Below are 13,225 nucleotides of genomic sequence, written 5' to 3' on the forward strand. Positions count from 1 at the left end.
TGCTAGATCCTGAATATAGATCTGGCTCTATACTGACTAGCTATTTCTGATATACTCAGTATATCTGTACTTAATAGCGTGCTGTATCAGTCCAGGTAACTAGATTGAGAATTATGAAAGAGTTCTTTTTTAATGCTGTAGACTAGAAATGGGATAATGAGGATAAGCTTAGTATAGGTACTGAGGGTTTTATATCTCTAGAAAAAGGTATGGTCTGTATAGTAGTATAGGGCAGGATTGGATAATAAGATAAAGTCTTGATTAGTATTATTAAGGATGGTGGTGGGTTTGGAAGCGTCGGGGCTGGTGTTAGTAAGATAGATAATATTATTAGTATAGATATAAATGGTTTAAAGACTGTGGATAGCCTGCTGGTAGATATTAGTAAGAATGACTGAAATAAAGAGTATGTGTTGGGATGTTATAGTATAAAAGATAATATTATTAGTTAAGACTTAGGATTGGATGGTTACTGTATTGTTTAAAGTGCCCAGAATAGTGTTAATCTTTTATTAGTGGAATTTGGATGCGGCAGAGGCCTGGTGGATTAGGATTATGAGGGTATATGAGTCTTTTTAGAGATGGAGAAGAAAGAGAATCTTTTAACTAATATAATGAAGACTAATGAGAAAGATGGATTTATTTAGTATGATTATTGACTTGAAGAGATAAGGGCTGTTTATATCTATTATCTAGAAGGATTGAATTATAGTACAGTATAGCTCAGGTTATTATATAGGTAGGTGGAGATAAAGCTTTGTTATATAAGACTAGATAGTACTTAATATAAAGAGTTCAGGTCTATTATATTGTATTCTTCTATCAGCAAATAGAGAATAGATTAATATTTAAGATAATTAGGATCAGATCAGTATATATTTATAAGCTGTTGCTCGGGTGGTTCCGATGCCATGAAAATTGAAACTCTCCATTAATTAAGAGGAATCCGATTGGCGTGGGATGGCCCCACTGACAGGGCCAAAATAAAGAAGTACTGGCCGATGCCCCCGTCTCAGTCTACCATCTTAAAATTTACCATCCACGGCAATGGGGAACTTAACCATAAAACTGAAAAGTCTTGTGTTGGGATCTATCTACCTTGCCAGTCACTGTTCTGGTATAAGTACGGATTTCTATGAGGATTCAACCCAAATTGTTACACGTCCGCATAATCTCTCGATTTATCTTCTCATGCATTGTAGTGCTCAAATCATTACTATCTACATGGCCCAAGTAATCAAATACAACTCCTCTCCAACTCCATGAATGACTTGGCAGCATCAACAACCGTGTCCTCCATCGTCCGATACCTCAGCCCCAACACTTCCCGCGACTTCGACGTATCAGCACTATACACATCCCCCAGAACAGCACCAGCCTCTAGATTCCCAATCGGTACCCGGCCCGAATCTCGGGCAATTTCTCACGCAGAATATTCACAAAATGCTGATAGGTAAAGTTGCCCTGACAGACGAAGAAACGCTCCCCACCAGCCCCCGAAACCCGGTAAGCTTGGACATGCGCCTCAGCAACATCGCGGACATCGACAAAAGAGAAAAACTCATTCCCGGGAACCATATCCCTGGGCCTTGTCTGTGGGGTCATCAATCTGTAAATATCATACGACGAGGCATTCAGATTGGTAAGCGAGGCCGTGGCATTGAGATTGGGCCCATATGTCATCGGCGGCAGGATGAAGGAGATATCAAAGTGCGGGTGGTTCTTCGCAACAAAGTCCCACGCTGCACGCTCGGCGAACGTCTTTGCGCCTGCGTATGCCATCCCCGCGGGTGCATCTTTAGAAGCCGCAGATTCGTAGGTGGTTGGGTTCCAGTCTGTTTCGGAGTAGATGTGGCCTGGCCAGCGGCCTTTGAGAATGTTGAGCATTGAGACAAAGGAGCCTGTGAAGACAATCCGCTTGACTTGTGGGGCGTGTCTGGAGACGGAGAGAAGGATGTTCAGTGTGCCGTTGATGGCTGGATCCAGTAGATCGGTCTTGTTGTCTTGGACGGACACTTTGTAGGGGGTGGCTGTGTGGATTACGCCGTGCACGCCTTTGACGGCCTCGTCGAAGGCCCCTTCTTTGCCTATGTCTTGGACGATGGCAAAGCTTAGTCGTGAAGAATGGTGCATGAAGGTTTGGCGGACTTTTTCAGCGGTCTCGAGAGATCGCACTGTGCCGCGGACATAGTATCCGGCTTCGAGGAAGGACTTGACTATGTGGGTGGCCATGTAACCGGAGGCACCGGTGATAAGGATGGTTTCGGCATTGAGGGTTGCCATCGTGATGCATTTCAGAAAATTGATACCCAAGAGAAGGATGGAGGAATGATGAGGAGGGCAGTCGACGGTATGTGGCCGCTATGAATCTCCCATCACCTGCCCCGCTGCTTGGATCGCCATATCCAGGTAGTATATTCCAGACCAGCCGGATTAGCAGTAAGCATAGACCGTAGGCTACGAATACCGAGGAGAATTGAAACATATGATTCTGCCAAGAAGAGAAAGACGACCCACCTCGAGTTTGCCCGAATTATGGACGGAGATGTCCCGAGTCCCATGCTGCTGAGGGCCACCAACTCTGGTGGCCCAAGTCTCATTTGGGACATAATGAATAGTGCGATTTCCTGCTTCTCTCTTGCAACATATGTTACCAGTAGACGACGGCAATCGCAGTATTAGTCAAGTTATCTGTTGGCTTGAGTTTTACTATTTCTAAATAATTTCTTTTCATGCCTAATCCACTGTGAGGAGAACACTGCGAGGATGGCTGGCTCTTGAGGCCGCCCCTGGAAAAAACACCAATGCATTGGCGTGAAGAATAAGAGACCAAAGCTTATAACACCTTTGTAGTTCCATAGAGAATCGATGGACATGGTGCCAATATAGGTTGGAATCATGTCGCCAACGACGCTATTGATGACCCTGTAGCATTTGAAGGCCCCAATGACATGCATAATTGATTTAGCACGGTCAAAAAATGATATGCTTGCGCATCATTGCTGAATTGGCTTTGCACAAGTGTCGTTTGTATTTCCTGAATGTCCCGCACAAGAAGCCCTGCGTGGAGCGAGGAAATGCGTTTCCAGAAGACAGTATAGATCAGGACGACATGGAACAGACAATATCTAACAGGAACACATCGTCAGAATGAGGAAAGAAAGAGATAAGTTTGGAATCAACTTACAGAAGAAACGAGGCCTCGGTACGGGGATATGAGACACGCCGTAAACAGCCCAGGACCAAGGCCATGCTTTCCCGAGCAATTTCGACGCACCGAAACGCCAAGGCCCGATGGTCTCCGTTTCTATCATCCGCCGTCCAGGCCATCAAGTATGGCCGCAAGAGCAGGATCCGAAGGTTTTTCTCGCAAATGCGTAGGCGTTCTCCAGTAAATCTCAAGGATGGGCATGCTGGGGGGTTGCTGGGATCGGTCAAGCATGATGGTAGTGTTTCGCGCCATGTGTCTATGCGGCACTCTAACTTGGACACCTCCCCCAGGGACACGGTTGGGTATGCAATTAGACTGCGGTAAATGCCATTGGCCATCAGATGGAACTGCGCCTGCGCAATGAGTCCGGTATAGGGCGTCGGTCCGTCTACTTCAACTGGCAAAAAAGTTGTTTGGGGATAGAGGGACTGGTAGATCGCGTGAATGTCAGGCTGCTGAAAGAGAGGGTAGGCCACATACCTCGTCTCGTATGTTTCGGATCCTTTCTGTCTTAATGAAGCTACTTTCCGGGAGCAGCAGAGGTAAGCCGAAGCTCTTCGCGGCACAACTATCGAAGATATACAAGGTCCACCATACACGTCTCCTCATTTCCTTTTCCAACAAGCTCAAGGTCTCGTCGGCAAAGTCTCGGTGGTACCCGAGGTTCATTGCCATGCGAGCAGCAATGGAGAGATACTGCAAGCTCTTCTCTTGAATGCCAGATTTCTGTGCCAACTCATGTAACAAGACCAAGCCTTGTATAAGCGTCCGGTTCCCTACATCCAACACAGATACCCCCTTCAAGAGCTCAACCGCCTGTCCGTAGAATTCGAGGTCAATTCCGGGCTTCAGACCGTGACAGCACCAAGAGCCCATGGCCAGAATGGCGTTGTACAGAATATCCCATTCCAAGCCATGGGCGGTCGGAGGTCGGCTTTCGCATTCAGCCCGGAAGCTTGTCTCATGCACAAACGGATACACGGGATGATAGTTGATAAAGTACGCATCGATAAGATGCTTGTGATTCCCGGTGGTATCGATGACCGGGGGGCTATCCAATTCTAAACCCAGTGATAGATCCATCGTGTCCAAGGAAGGATCAGCAGTGATGGGATCCGAAAGGGGGTTCGCAAGGGATGAATCTTCGGGTAAGGAGGCAATTTCATCGGTCGACTCACGTACTAGAGATTGGACAATTTGCTCGACGCCCCCGGCCGGGAAGAGCCTTTGCAACGCGATTTCAAACCGATTTAGCCGATTTTCAACACCCGCAAGATGACTACAACATCCAGGCAGGTCCTCGCCGACCACATATGTTAGACATCACGTGACTATCTGGCCGTTGGGGCCGTCGAATGACTTACGCTCTGGTTAGAGGGGTGCGAGTCTTCTTCGGGGGGTAAATGCATCCCTTGTCCAATTGCCGGCAGCGAGCACATACAGGACGTTCCTTGGAGCACTATCTCGAGGTTCAGCTTCTGCGTGGTAGAGGAACGGATTGGCCCGGATGCTCGCGTACCCTTGCTTTTCTCGCTCTGCACTCACTGCACTACATAACGTTCAGACTGTTGCCGTGGCTCGCGACCATGTCAATCTTACAGAGGGAATATGTGGGTTTCGGACGTTGGGATCCATATTGGATGTACTGAATGGGTGGAAAGATATCGGGGCCAAGTCGAGTTGGTAGTCGGTGGGCAACTGGCGCAGCAGCAACGGAAACAACTCGGTCCGGCTCAGCAATTTTCCGAACGCGGTAGACCTTGATTGCCTCAGGCCAAAATCTATGCACAACAGTTATACCAAATAAGAAAAGGTCAAAATATTGGAATTCCAGTGGTATTATTCGTGGATCTATACACATATTCGTGTGGTTACACATTATGATACCATACAGCCAAAAATAATCCCGCAGTGATATTTAAATGAAGATATATCCAATGTATAGAGTGAAGGTTGAAAGATCAACATAAGCTCTGGTCAATTATTATTCCATTTGCATTTGCATTAATGTTAATACATGACTTTTGATCGATGCCACATACTATGATATTATCTAATTTAGGTTTCGAGATATTTCATGCTGCTATCTGTTTGTCTGTGCTGGCACTTTGCTGTTCAGCATGTGATAAAGAGAGAGCCGTACAAATTGAGATCTCTTGATGGTATGACAACGCCTTTTCCGTTAAAATCTTCCCTTAGTATATACCTGGAATCAAGCTATACTTGACGCGTCTCTTAACCTTCTTATACGGCTCACCATACTAGAAAAAGCTAATTAGCCACTGCCACGGAGACAACTACCAGAATTTACTCACCCTCTTAACCAAGTACTCATCCAAGACTGGTACCCCACGCGTGGCAAAGTCGTAAAAGAAAAAAGAGAAGACGAAACCACCCCATGCCACACCACCGGTGATCGTGGCATAACCGGCACGCCACAAAGTATATCCCCCGTAGTTGATCTGTCTGGCCAGAGAAAACAGCCCCCCACTATATGGCTTGCCCTTGTTGGCTGGGTTCCGCTTGAAAGATCGTCGCTGCAGCTCAGAAACCAGCTCGGTGAGGATTCCAACGGTGTAAGCAGCCAACCCAGCAACGATGATGGGATTTGTGACCAGGGAGGAAGATTTCGAGGTGGAAGCTGGGCGAGTAGCCATCCAGACCGACAGTAGGGTATTAACTGTGTTTATAACCGTGTTGAAAGTCGCAATCATTGCCGCAGAAGCGACAGGGGTTTCTTGCTCGGAGACTAGAAGCATCGCGAGAATTTGCTTGACGCTGCTACCGAGCGACAGCATCAACACGACTGAATAATAAGGTCGTGGCAAGAAGCCATCTGAGCTCCAGATTCTGGTATTGCGAGCCCACCAAGCCTTTCGATGGCACGTGTGAGCCAGCCCTGGCTCAGGAGGTGGTACTGCCAGAACACATCCAAAGCGCGGAGACCAATAAATACACTCCGTCCAAGAACAGAGGGAGCTTTGGTCCGCAACACATTATCGTGTAGTTTTTTACCCGCCATGATTATCGTTCATCATAGTTTTCTTCTGGCAGGTGATAGAAGAGGAGTATTTAAACGTCATGACGGTTCTGTTGTTCTCGGGATACGGTATTCCGGCTTGGCTTATTAATTCGGCATCAAGAAAATGCCGAACAAGTAGCAGCTTAGTCCGGACATGGAAAACTTACGTGGGGAGTAGGCCCACGCATGATTTGACAAACTGGACCAAGTAGTATCGACATGCGATTTACAGCGATGAAGGGCTTTAGACTCCAGGCCCTAGTCACACGGTACTGGGTGGCAACCAGGGTTTCAGCGGGGATTTCCAGCCTGCGCCGCGACGGCACTGTTCTCCAAATCCGCTTGAGGATCAGTAAGATAGCTCAAGAACACGGTGGATCGAAAATTTATCATCTTGCCGCTTACAGGTCCACACCTGCACTTTTGTTATCGAAATACCTTTGTGGGGAAAAGTGGCGGCAACACCCGCTTTCTTAAAGAGGCGATACCCCATAATTCTGGAAATCCCTGATTGTGGCTCTCTACAATTTTTATAAGACTGCCAAGGAATAATATGAGGTTACCTGGGAGAAATTATCGGTCCTATATCAATCTAACAACACATTTTTCGAGAGCCATGGCTACCAATACGCCCCTTAGTCCAGCGGATTTCCGAACTTACAATCACATGGCGGAGAAAATGGGAGCTTTTGTACGTACTGGACCTTGATTTTGAACCTCTTGGCCCTAACACCAAGATTCTATAGCACAATCACTTTCGGATGCAATGGAATGTACTATCCACCGCTGCGACTACTTCTAAACGGCCAAAGGGCATGACCCTGAGGTCATACTTGAAGCTGTGCTTGGAGTTCTGTCACGGACTTGACATGCATCATAAAATTGAGGAGGTATTGCTGTCCGGTGAAAATGGCGATGTTAAATTATGCTGACTGTTGGCAGACGCGAGTTTTCCCGTTTCTTGCGACACGGATGCCTGCATTCAAGAAAAAGAGCAGAATGGTCACCCAGCATAAAACCATCCATAAAGGTCTCGATGATTTAGAGTCCTATGCCCAGGACTGTTTACAAGGGGACAGGGACTTTCAGTGGTACGAAGTCAAGGATATTCTGGATAAATTCGGGACTACTTTGTGGGAACATCTGGATGAGGAGGTTGAGGAGTTAGGTGCTGAAAAGTTAAGACAATTTTGGTCTAAAGAGGAGATATTACGCATGCCGATGTAAATAGCAGATTAACGGTTTGCAGACAAGTTAATGCAAGCGCTCATTCTTTGCATTTGGTATTAGTTGGGGAGTTTGGAACTATCGTCCAGATCTTCATACAATCACAGCCTGAGCAATCATCGATGTATCGTTCCGGGGTCATCTCGTTCTTCACCCAAATAGACTTCTGTATATTTGTAAGCAGAAACACCCGGGAAGATGCACAAGAGAACTTTCTCACGTGAAGGAGCTACTGTCTCCCATGGGGGTTGTGGGTCGTGCGGAGTATCTCCTCCTGCGCTTCCATCTTCGGGCTTTGGACACTTCCGAAACCCGAGTCGATTTGCAATCTTCGCAGTGGTGGCCATACTACCTTGACGGTAGTGCAGTGGTAAGGAGGAGACTTATACAAATACACCCTGATCTGCTTTATGATCCTCGAGAACATCTCTTCAGCTCACACATCTATATCACATCCATCCCTTCATCATGCAGCCAATCACAGTCGGAATTGCCGGTATCACGGGCAAATTTTCCCGCTGTATTCTTGCCCGTCTGCTACAGAATTGCCAAGTAAAGATTCGGGGGATCCAATGAAGGTCGTGTTCCAGTATCTACAGACCAAACAAGTGCAGGGGGTGCATGTCATGATCGGTGCGTTGATGGAGACCCTGTTCTCACCTTTCTTTGGCATGTACGATTCCACAACGGTGTCTTTGAGCTATTGGGGAACTGGCGATGAGGTTTGGGAGAGCACAACATACGGCAACGCCGCCGACTTTGTTGCCAGTGTAGCCCTGGATCCGACAGCCGTTGGAGTACAACGATGTAAGTCCTGTACCTCCCGGTTGGTAATACTCGCTAATCAAAGATGTAGTCATGGGTGATCGGAAGTGTGAAGCAGATTGCGCAAATTTACGAGGATGTTTACGGCGAACGACCCATTCTGACGAAGCTGGGATCTCTGGATGATTTGGATGGCCTGATTCAGGAGCGACGCCAGAAAGATCCTCCCAATGTTATGAGCTATCTTGTCCTGTACGAAGATAATCTTCATCTCATCATCTGACTAGATGCTAATGGCTTTCACCCCAGGTCGTACAACTATTACTGCATGAATGGCCAAACGGCTGTGCTGCCGGAGACAGAAAAACCGGCCCTTTTTGAGATTCGGCGTGAGAGTTTTGAGGTCTTCTTCCGTCAACAGAAGAAGGAGTCAATTCCGACTGCTATTGCTCGCGTGGGGACTAGCCTTTGTTTGTGAATGTTCGCATTGTACAGGGCCTCCTTGGGACCTTGCTCGTTATCGGTATGAGGGCATAGTATAAGCTGGAGAGAGGTTTGATGGACGACAAGGTCTATTATCTAGATAGTCACGGGTACCTAAATCTCCAATAACAATAAGTACAATGATCGCTTGCTCTCAAAGGCTCTTCATTCTCTGAACTGTCCTCTTCATTCTTTTTCTCTGTTGGTCACAGCAGCGATACGACTGGATCCTTTGAATACAACTAACCGGGGAGACGGACGCCCAACAAGGCCCCGTACTCAAGGTTTGCTTTATTTCTTGGCGTCGTAATAAATCTCTGCATTCTGCTCGGTACTACTATGGTTACGATCGGATACTCTAAGAAAAAAACTCGTCCCGAACATTCTCTGAATAAGCAAGGCAGCAAAATGACGACATAGAAGGTCAAGTTTCCGGACCCTCACAGTATTAGTGATTGGGCTTCTCATACAGCTCGAATGTAGCATGCCAAACCCCAAAATTGGAGAATCCATTACATTGTTGCATTCATCATCTGACCAATCAGAGGCTCGGTTGAGAGTACTCCGGGCCCAGTTGCCCCCGCCTCGGTGTCAGCGTTGTGCTCCCTCAGACATCCGACCATCTGACAAACCCTGAATTGAAGATGGTCCGATTCTATACTGTAGGGAAAAGACAGTCTAGCACACGGTGGACTTGGAAGTCGGTCCACTGGTGGCAACGACACGGATGAATCTATAAAATGGTCCCCACAATGAGCCCCTGGGACTATCCAATTGAGCATATCTCTTCCCCCCTAGACCAACCCACAGCTTGTTGCTTTGTCTACCCCCTTTCATCCAACCCATTCCTCCATTCATTTAATCAGTCGTCCAATTCATTATACGCGCAATATGTCACCGCTTTTCGACGCCCTCAAGGTTGGACGCATGTCCCTACAACACCGCATGGCCATGGCACCCATGACCCGCACCCGTGCCAGCGCCAGCCATGTTCCCCTGCCTTCCGTGAAGGAATACTACGCCCAGCGCGCCGCCGTCCCCGGCACGCTTTTAGTCAGTGAGGCCACCGTGATCAGCCCCCGGCATCTACAACGAAGAACAAATCGACGCCTGGCGCGAGGTCACGGGTGCCGTCCACGCCCAAGGATCCTTTATCTATCTCCAGTTGTGGGCGCTAGGCCGCGCGGCAAACCCGGGTTTGCTCCAGCAGCAAAATCTCGATCTTCTGTCGAGCAGTGACGTGCCCATGAAGAGTGCCTTTAGCGATGAGGTGCACCAGCCCCGGGCCATGACCGAGGTCGAGATCCACGGAGCCATCGGTGATTTTGCAGCGGCTGCCAAGAACGCCATTCGGGCTGGGTTTGATGGTGTCGAGATTCACGGTGCTAATGGGTACCTTGTCGACCAATTCATTCAGGATGTCTCGAATCACCGCACCGATGTCTGGGGAGGAGATATCCCTAAACGCTCGCGGTTCGCCGTGGAGGTCACTCGTGCTGTCGTGGACGCAGTGGGCAATGACCGGACGGCAGTTCGGTTGAGTCCCTGGAGCAGATACCAGGGCATGGGAATGACTGACCCGATTCCGCAATTCTCCGACCTGGCGCAGCGCCTGGCAGAGTTCCGGCTGGCGTATCTGCACGGTTGTGAGTGGACCGAGGGTGAGAGCCTCGACTGGTTGATGGAGTCGTATGGAAAAGCCGGCCCCGTGGTGACGGCAGGGAATTACAATGGAGAGACGGCGCGACAGGCACTCGAGCAGCAGTATCGCAACCGAGATGTGGTGGTGGCATTCGGACGGCCTTTTATCTCCAACCCCGACCTTCCTTATCGGGTGAAGAACCAGATTCCGTTTGCCCCTCTTGATTTCAAGACCTTGTATTCGCAGGCATCCGAGGGCTACATAGACTACAAGCCCAGCAATGAGTATGCAGCAGCATCGCAATCCGCATGAGACTTATCTTGCTTCCATGATAAATGTATATATAGTTATATATCTCTGGTTTTATTTACATTAGACTATTGGCATGATTTGCCCACCTTTGCTGTTCCGGACCTAGCTGCATTTCCCTCCACTCTCCAGACTAGGGCACACCGTGCCTGTGATGCGTCTTGCATACGCGTCGGCCTTAAACAGACCCGACTGGCCGACTAGTTAGTAGTGCGAGTGCTGGCACTAGAGGGTTATATGCCCTGAATTCCCATCCTCATAGCGCAAGCAAAATACTATCCATCCTCATCATCTAGCCTACCAACATGTCTTCACCATTTGTCGCCGTGGCCGGCGCCACAGGCCAGCTGGGTTCCCTCGTCGCCCAGGAGCTTCGCAAGCGCGGCGTGACTGTCAAAGCCCTCGTCCGTCCCAACACCGACCCTTCGCGCACCGCCGTCCTGCGCGACTGCGGCGTTTACATCATCCCCGTCGACCTGGCCGACCAGCGCCGTCTCACACAGGAATTTACAGGCGCGACCTGCGTCGTCTCCACCCTTCAAGGCCTCGCCAACGTCATCCACACCGCGCAGGGCACCCTCCTCGATGCCGCCGTCGCGGCTCAAGTGCCTCGCTTCATCCCATCCGACTTCTCCCTCGACTTCACCAAGACCAAGCCCGGGTCCAACCGCAACCTGGACCTGCGACGAGAGTTCCACAAGTCTTTAGAGAGGGCTCCTATTGCCAGCACCAGCATCCTCAATGGCGGATTCATGGACCTCATGGGCGGCGACTCGCCCATGATCAACCACAAAAAGGGCAAGGTGATGTACGTTGGCAGCGCGACGCAGTTGCTCGATTTCACGACGGTCGCTGACACAGCCGCATACACGGCCGCCGTGGCGGCCGACACTACTCCGACCCCTCGGTTTCTGCGCATCGCGGGCGACGTGCTTAGTGCTCAGGGCATCGCGGATGCCGCGGGCCAGGTCTACGGTAAGACGTACAAACCGTCTTGGATGGGCAGTATTGGGTTTCTGGAGGGGCTTATCCGTGTGCTGCGGCTGTTTGGAGGCGAGGATCAGATCATGCCCGTTTGGCAGGGCATGCAGTATATGGTGAATATCTTCTCGGGGGCGGGTAAGCTGGATCCGCTGGATAATGACCGATATCCGGAGTTGAAGTGGACTAAGGTGGTGGAGGTTTTACGGGAGTATAAGAATAAGCGGTGATGCGGGAGGTGATGGCTACGGTTGGGTTATATCCTGTTATTTAGGGAATTTGAACTAATGTCAGAAGTACACTGTCATGAATGTGTATCCGGCAGATCGTGTGTTTTTTCTATGCCTCTGTCACTCTCGATACTTATTTTTGGTTCCTTCATCGTTCAATCTCCCGGACACTGCTAGATTTGTGATCATTAGTAGTTCGGCTTTGAGATCAAGCCCGAGACTGACTAATTGGAGCCCGATCCTCCTTGATTGCCGGTTGCGCCGCAGACATGATGGGTTTGGCAATAATTGATTAATTAACTGATAGAGATATCTCACCACAATTAAAATATCCCTTCTCTGTTTATATACCAATGAATCTTGCCTCCGTTGGGGACAGGGAGCGGTGACATCATTGTAGTCACGGAATACCCCACTCCGTCTGCAACCTTAAATAGGGTTTGCTCTTCCCCATGCCCTGTAGACACCTATCTAGTACTACTAATCCTTCTTCTGCGCCTCCATCTTCTTCATCTTCTCCGCCATCATCGCATCCTGCTTGGCCGTCAACTCCTTAACCGTCTCCCTCTGATTCATCCGTTCCAACCACCGCGTCAAATGCGGATACTCGCTCTGATCAAACCCCTCCGCAGCCAGCATCATCCTCGCCCCATTCTGCCACGGCACAAAAGCCAAATCCGCATAGGACATCTTATCCCCAACCAGCCACTCCCGCGTTTCCAACCACCCGTCCAACACCTTGGACACGCGTCGGATCTCATTCACGTACCGCTCCACCGCGCTCGGGACGCGTTCGGGATGGTACCGTGTAAACCACACAGCCTGTCCGTAGTACGGCCCCTGGCCGGAAACCTGGTAGTGTAGCCACTGGCGGGCCTGGTGTGCCTCGTGGGATCCGGCGGGGAAGCTGAGTTGGTGGGTTTTGTCGTAGGTTTCGATCAGGTATTCGATGATGGCGCCAGATTCCCAGAGAGTGAGGCCGGTGTTGGGGTCCTCGATCGCCGGGAGTCGGCCGTTGGGGTTGATGGCTTCGTAGGCGGGTTTCTTGAGTTCGCTGAATTCGATGGGGATGGCCTCGACGGGGAGGTTCAGCTCGGCGAGGATGATGGAGATTTTGAAGGGGTTGGGGCCGAAGGAGCCGCCCCAGACTTTGATGGGTTGGAGGGTAGTCATCTTGGGGGATGGCTTGATGGGACTGTTATGGAATGTAGGGATATAGATGGAGGATAATTGTACTGTTTTTTAGAGGTATATATAACTACATGTTCGTTTGGCCAACGCCGAACCCCGAGAGGGATTACCAAGCAGAGCCCCTGGATTATCGATCAGATCCACATTTTGTTTCGTTTCCGATG

General features: G+C 49.4%; 8 protein-coding genes across 8 annotated transcripts; 4 read left to right on the forward strand and 4 right to left on the reverse strand.

The window, feature by feature from the left end:
- Positions 1–1,237: 1,237 nt before the first annotated feature.
- Positions 1,238–2,482, reverse strand: BO94DRAFT_601248 (SDR family oxidoreductase; the record flags this gene model as incomplete). The annotated part of the gene is made up of 3 exons (XM_025616378.1): positions 1,504–2,482; positions 1,400–1,482; positions 1,238–1,349 (listed from the first exon to the last, which is right to left on the reverse strand). Exons 1-3 carry the CDS (start codon positions 2,281–2,283, stop codon positions 1,238–1,240), a joined length of 975 nt encoding a protein of 324 aa, XP_025472819.1. The 5' UTR covers positions 2,284–2,482.
- A 207-nt stretch (positions 2,483–2,689) lies between these two features.
- Positions 2,690–4,881, reverse strand: BO94DRAFT_143759 (Zn(II)2Cys6 transcription factor). The gene is made up of 6 exons (XM_025605738.1): positions 4,811–4,881; positions 4,731–4,760; positions 4,576–4,670; positions 3,692–4,490; positions 3,188–3,639; positions 2,690–3,128 (listed from the first exon to the last, which is right to left on the reverse strand). The coding sequence occupies exons 1-6, from the start codon at positions 4,844–4,846 to the stop codon at positions 2,897–2,899; spliced, it is 1,644 nt and encodes a 547-aa protein (XP_025472820.1). The 5' UTR covers positions 4,847–4,881; the 3' UTR covers positions 2,690–2,896.
- Positions 4,882–5,227: 346 nt separating this feature from the next.
- Positions 5,228–6,233, reverse strand: BO94DRAFT_562595 (uncharacterized protein; the record flags this gene model as incomplete). Its single annotated transcript, XM_025614298.1, has 3 exons — positions 5,228–5,472; positions 5,527–6,047; positions 6,080–6,233. 3 exons carry the CDS (start codon positions 6,231–6,233, stop codon positions 5,407–5,409), a joined length of 741 nt encoding a protein of 246 aa, XP_025472821.1. The 3' UTR covers positions 5,228–5,406.
- Positions 6,234–6,849: 616 nt separating this feature from the next.
- On the forward strand, positions 6,850–7,460 carry BO94DRAFT_581194 (hemerythrin domain-containing protein; the record flags this gene model as incomplete). The annotated part of the gene is made up of 3 exons (XM_025615384.1): positions 6,850–6,924; positions 6,980–7,123; positions 7,176–7,460. The coding sequence occupies 3 exons, from the start codon at positions 6,850–6,852 to the stop codon at positions 7,458–7,460; spliced, it is 504 nt and encodes a 167-aa protein (XP_025472822.1).
- Positions 7,461–8,032: 572 nt separating this feature from the next.
- BO94DRAFT_620372 (uncharacterized protein) lies at positions 8,033–8,734 on the forward strand (the record flags this gene model as incomplete). Its single annotated transcript, XM_025616927.1, has 3 exons — positions 8,033–8,257; positions 8,317–8,477; positions 8,535–8,734. 3 exons carry the CDS (start codon positions 8,033–8,035, stop codon positions 8,701–8,703), a joined length of 555 nt encoding a protein of 184 aa, XP_025472823.1. The 3' UTR covers positions 8,704–8,734.
- Positions 8,735–9,455: 721 nt separating this feature from the next.
- Positions 9,456–10,662, forward strand: BO94DRAFT_601262 (alkene reductase; the record flags this gene model as incomplete). The annotated part of the gene is given in 2 exon segments (XM_025616379.1): positions 9,456–9,765; positions 9,785–10,662. 2 exon segments carry the CDS (start codon positions 9,600–9,602, stop codon positions 10,660–10,662), a joined length of 1,044 nt encoding a protein of 347 aa, XP_025472824.1. The 5' UTR covers positions 9,456–9,599.
- A 302-nt stretch (positions 10,663–10,964) lies between these two features.
- On the forward strand, positions 10,965–11,870 carry BO94DRAFT_542141 (NAD(P)-binding protein; the record flags this gene model as incomplete). Its single annotated transcript, XM_025613081.1, has 1 exon — positions 10,965–11,870. One exon carries the CDS (start codon positions 10,965–10,967, stop codon positions 11,868–11,870), a length of 906 nt encoding a protein of 301 aa, XP_025472825.1.
- A 241-nt stretch (positions 11,871–12,111) lies between these two features.
- Positions 12,112–13,077, reverse strand: BO94DRAFT_530765 (glutathione S-transferase family protein). Its single transcript, XM_025610742.1, has one exon. The coding sequence runs from the start codon at positions 13,041–13,043 to the stop codon at positions 12,351–12,353; it is 693 nt and encodes a 230-aa protein (XP_025472826.1). The 5' UTR covers positions 13,044–13,077; the 3' UTR covers positions 12,112–12,350.
- Positions 13,078–13,225: the final 148 nt, after the last annotated feature.

Source organism: Aspergillus sclerotioniger (genome assembly GCF_003184525.1).
Source record: "Aspergillus sclerotioniger CBS 115572 chromosome Unknown BO94scaffold_2, whole genome shotgun sequence".
Taxonomy (NCBI): domain Eukaryota; kingdom Fungi; phylum Ascomycota; class Eurotiomycetes; order Eurotiales; family Aspergillaceae; genus Aspergillus; species Aspergillus sclerotioniger.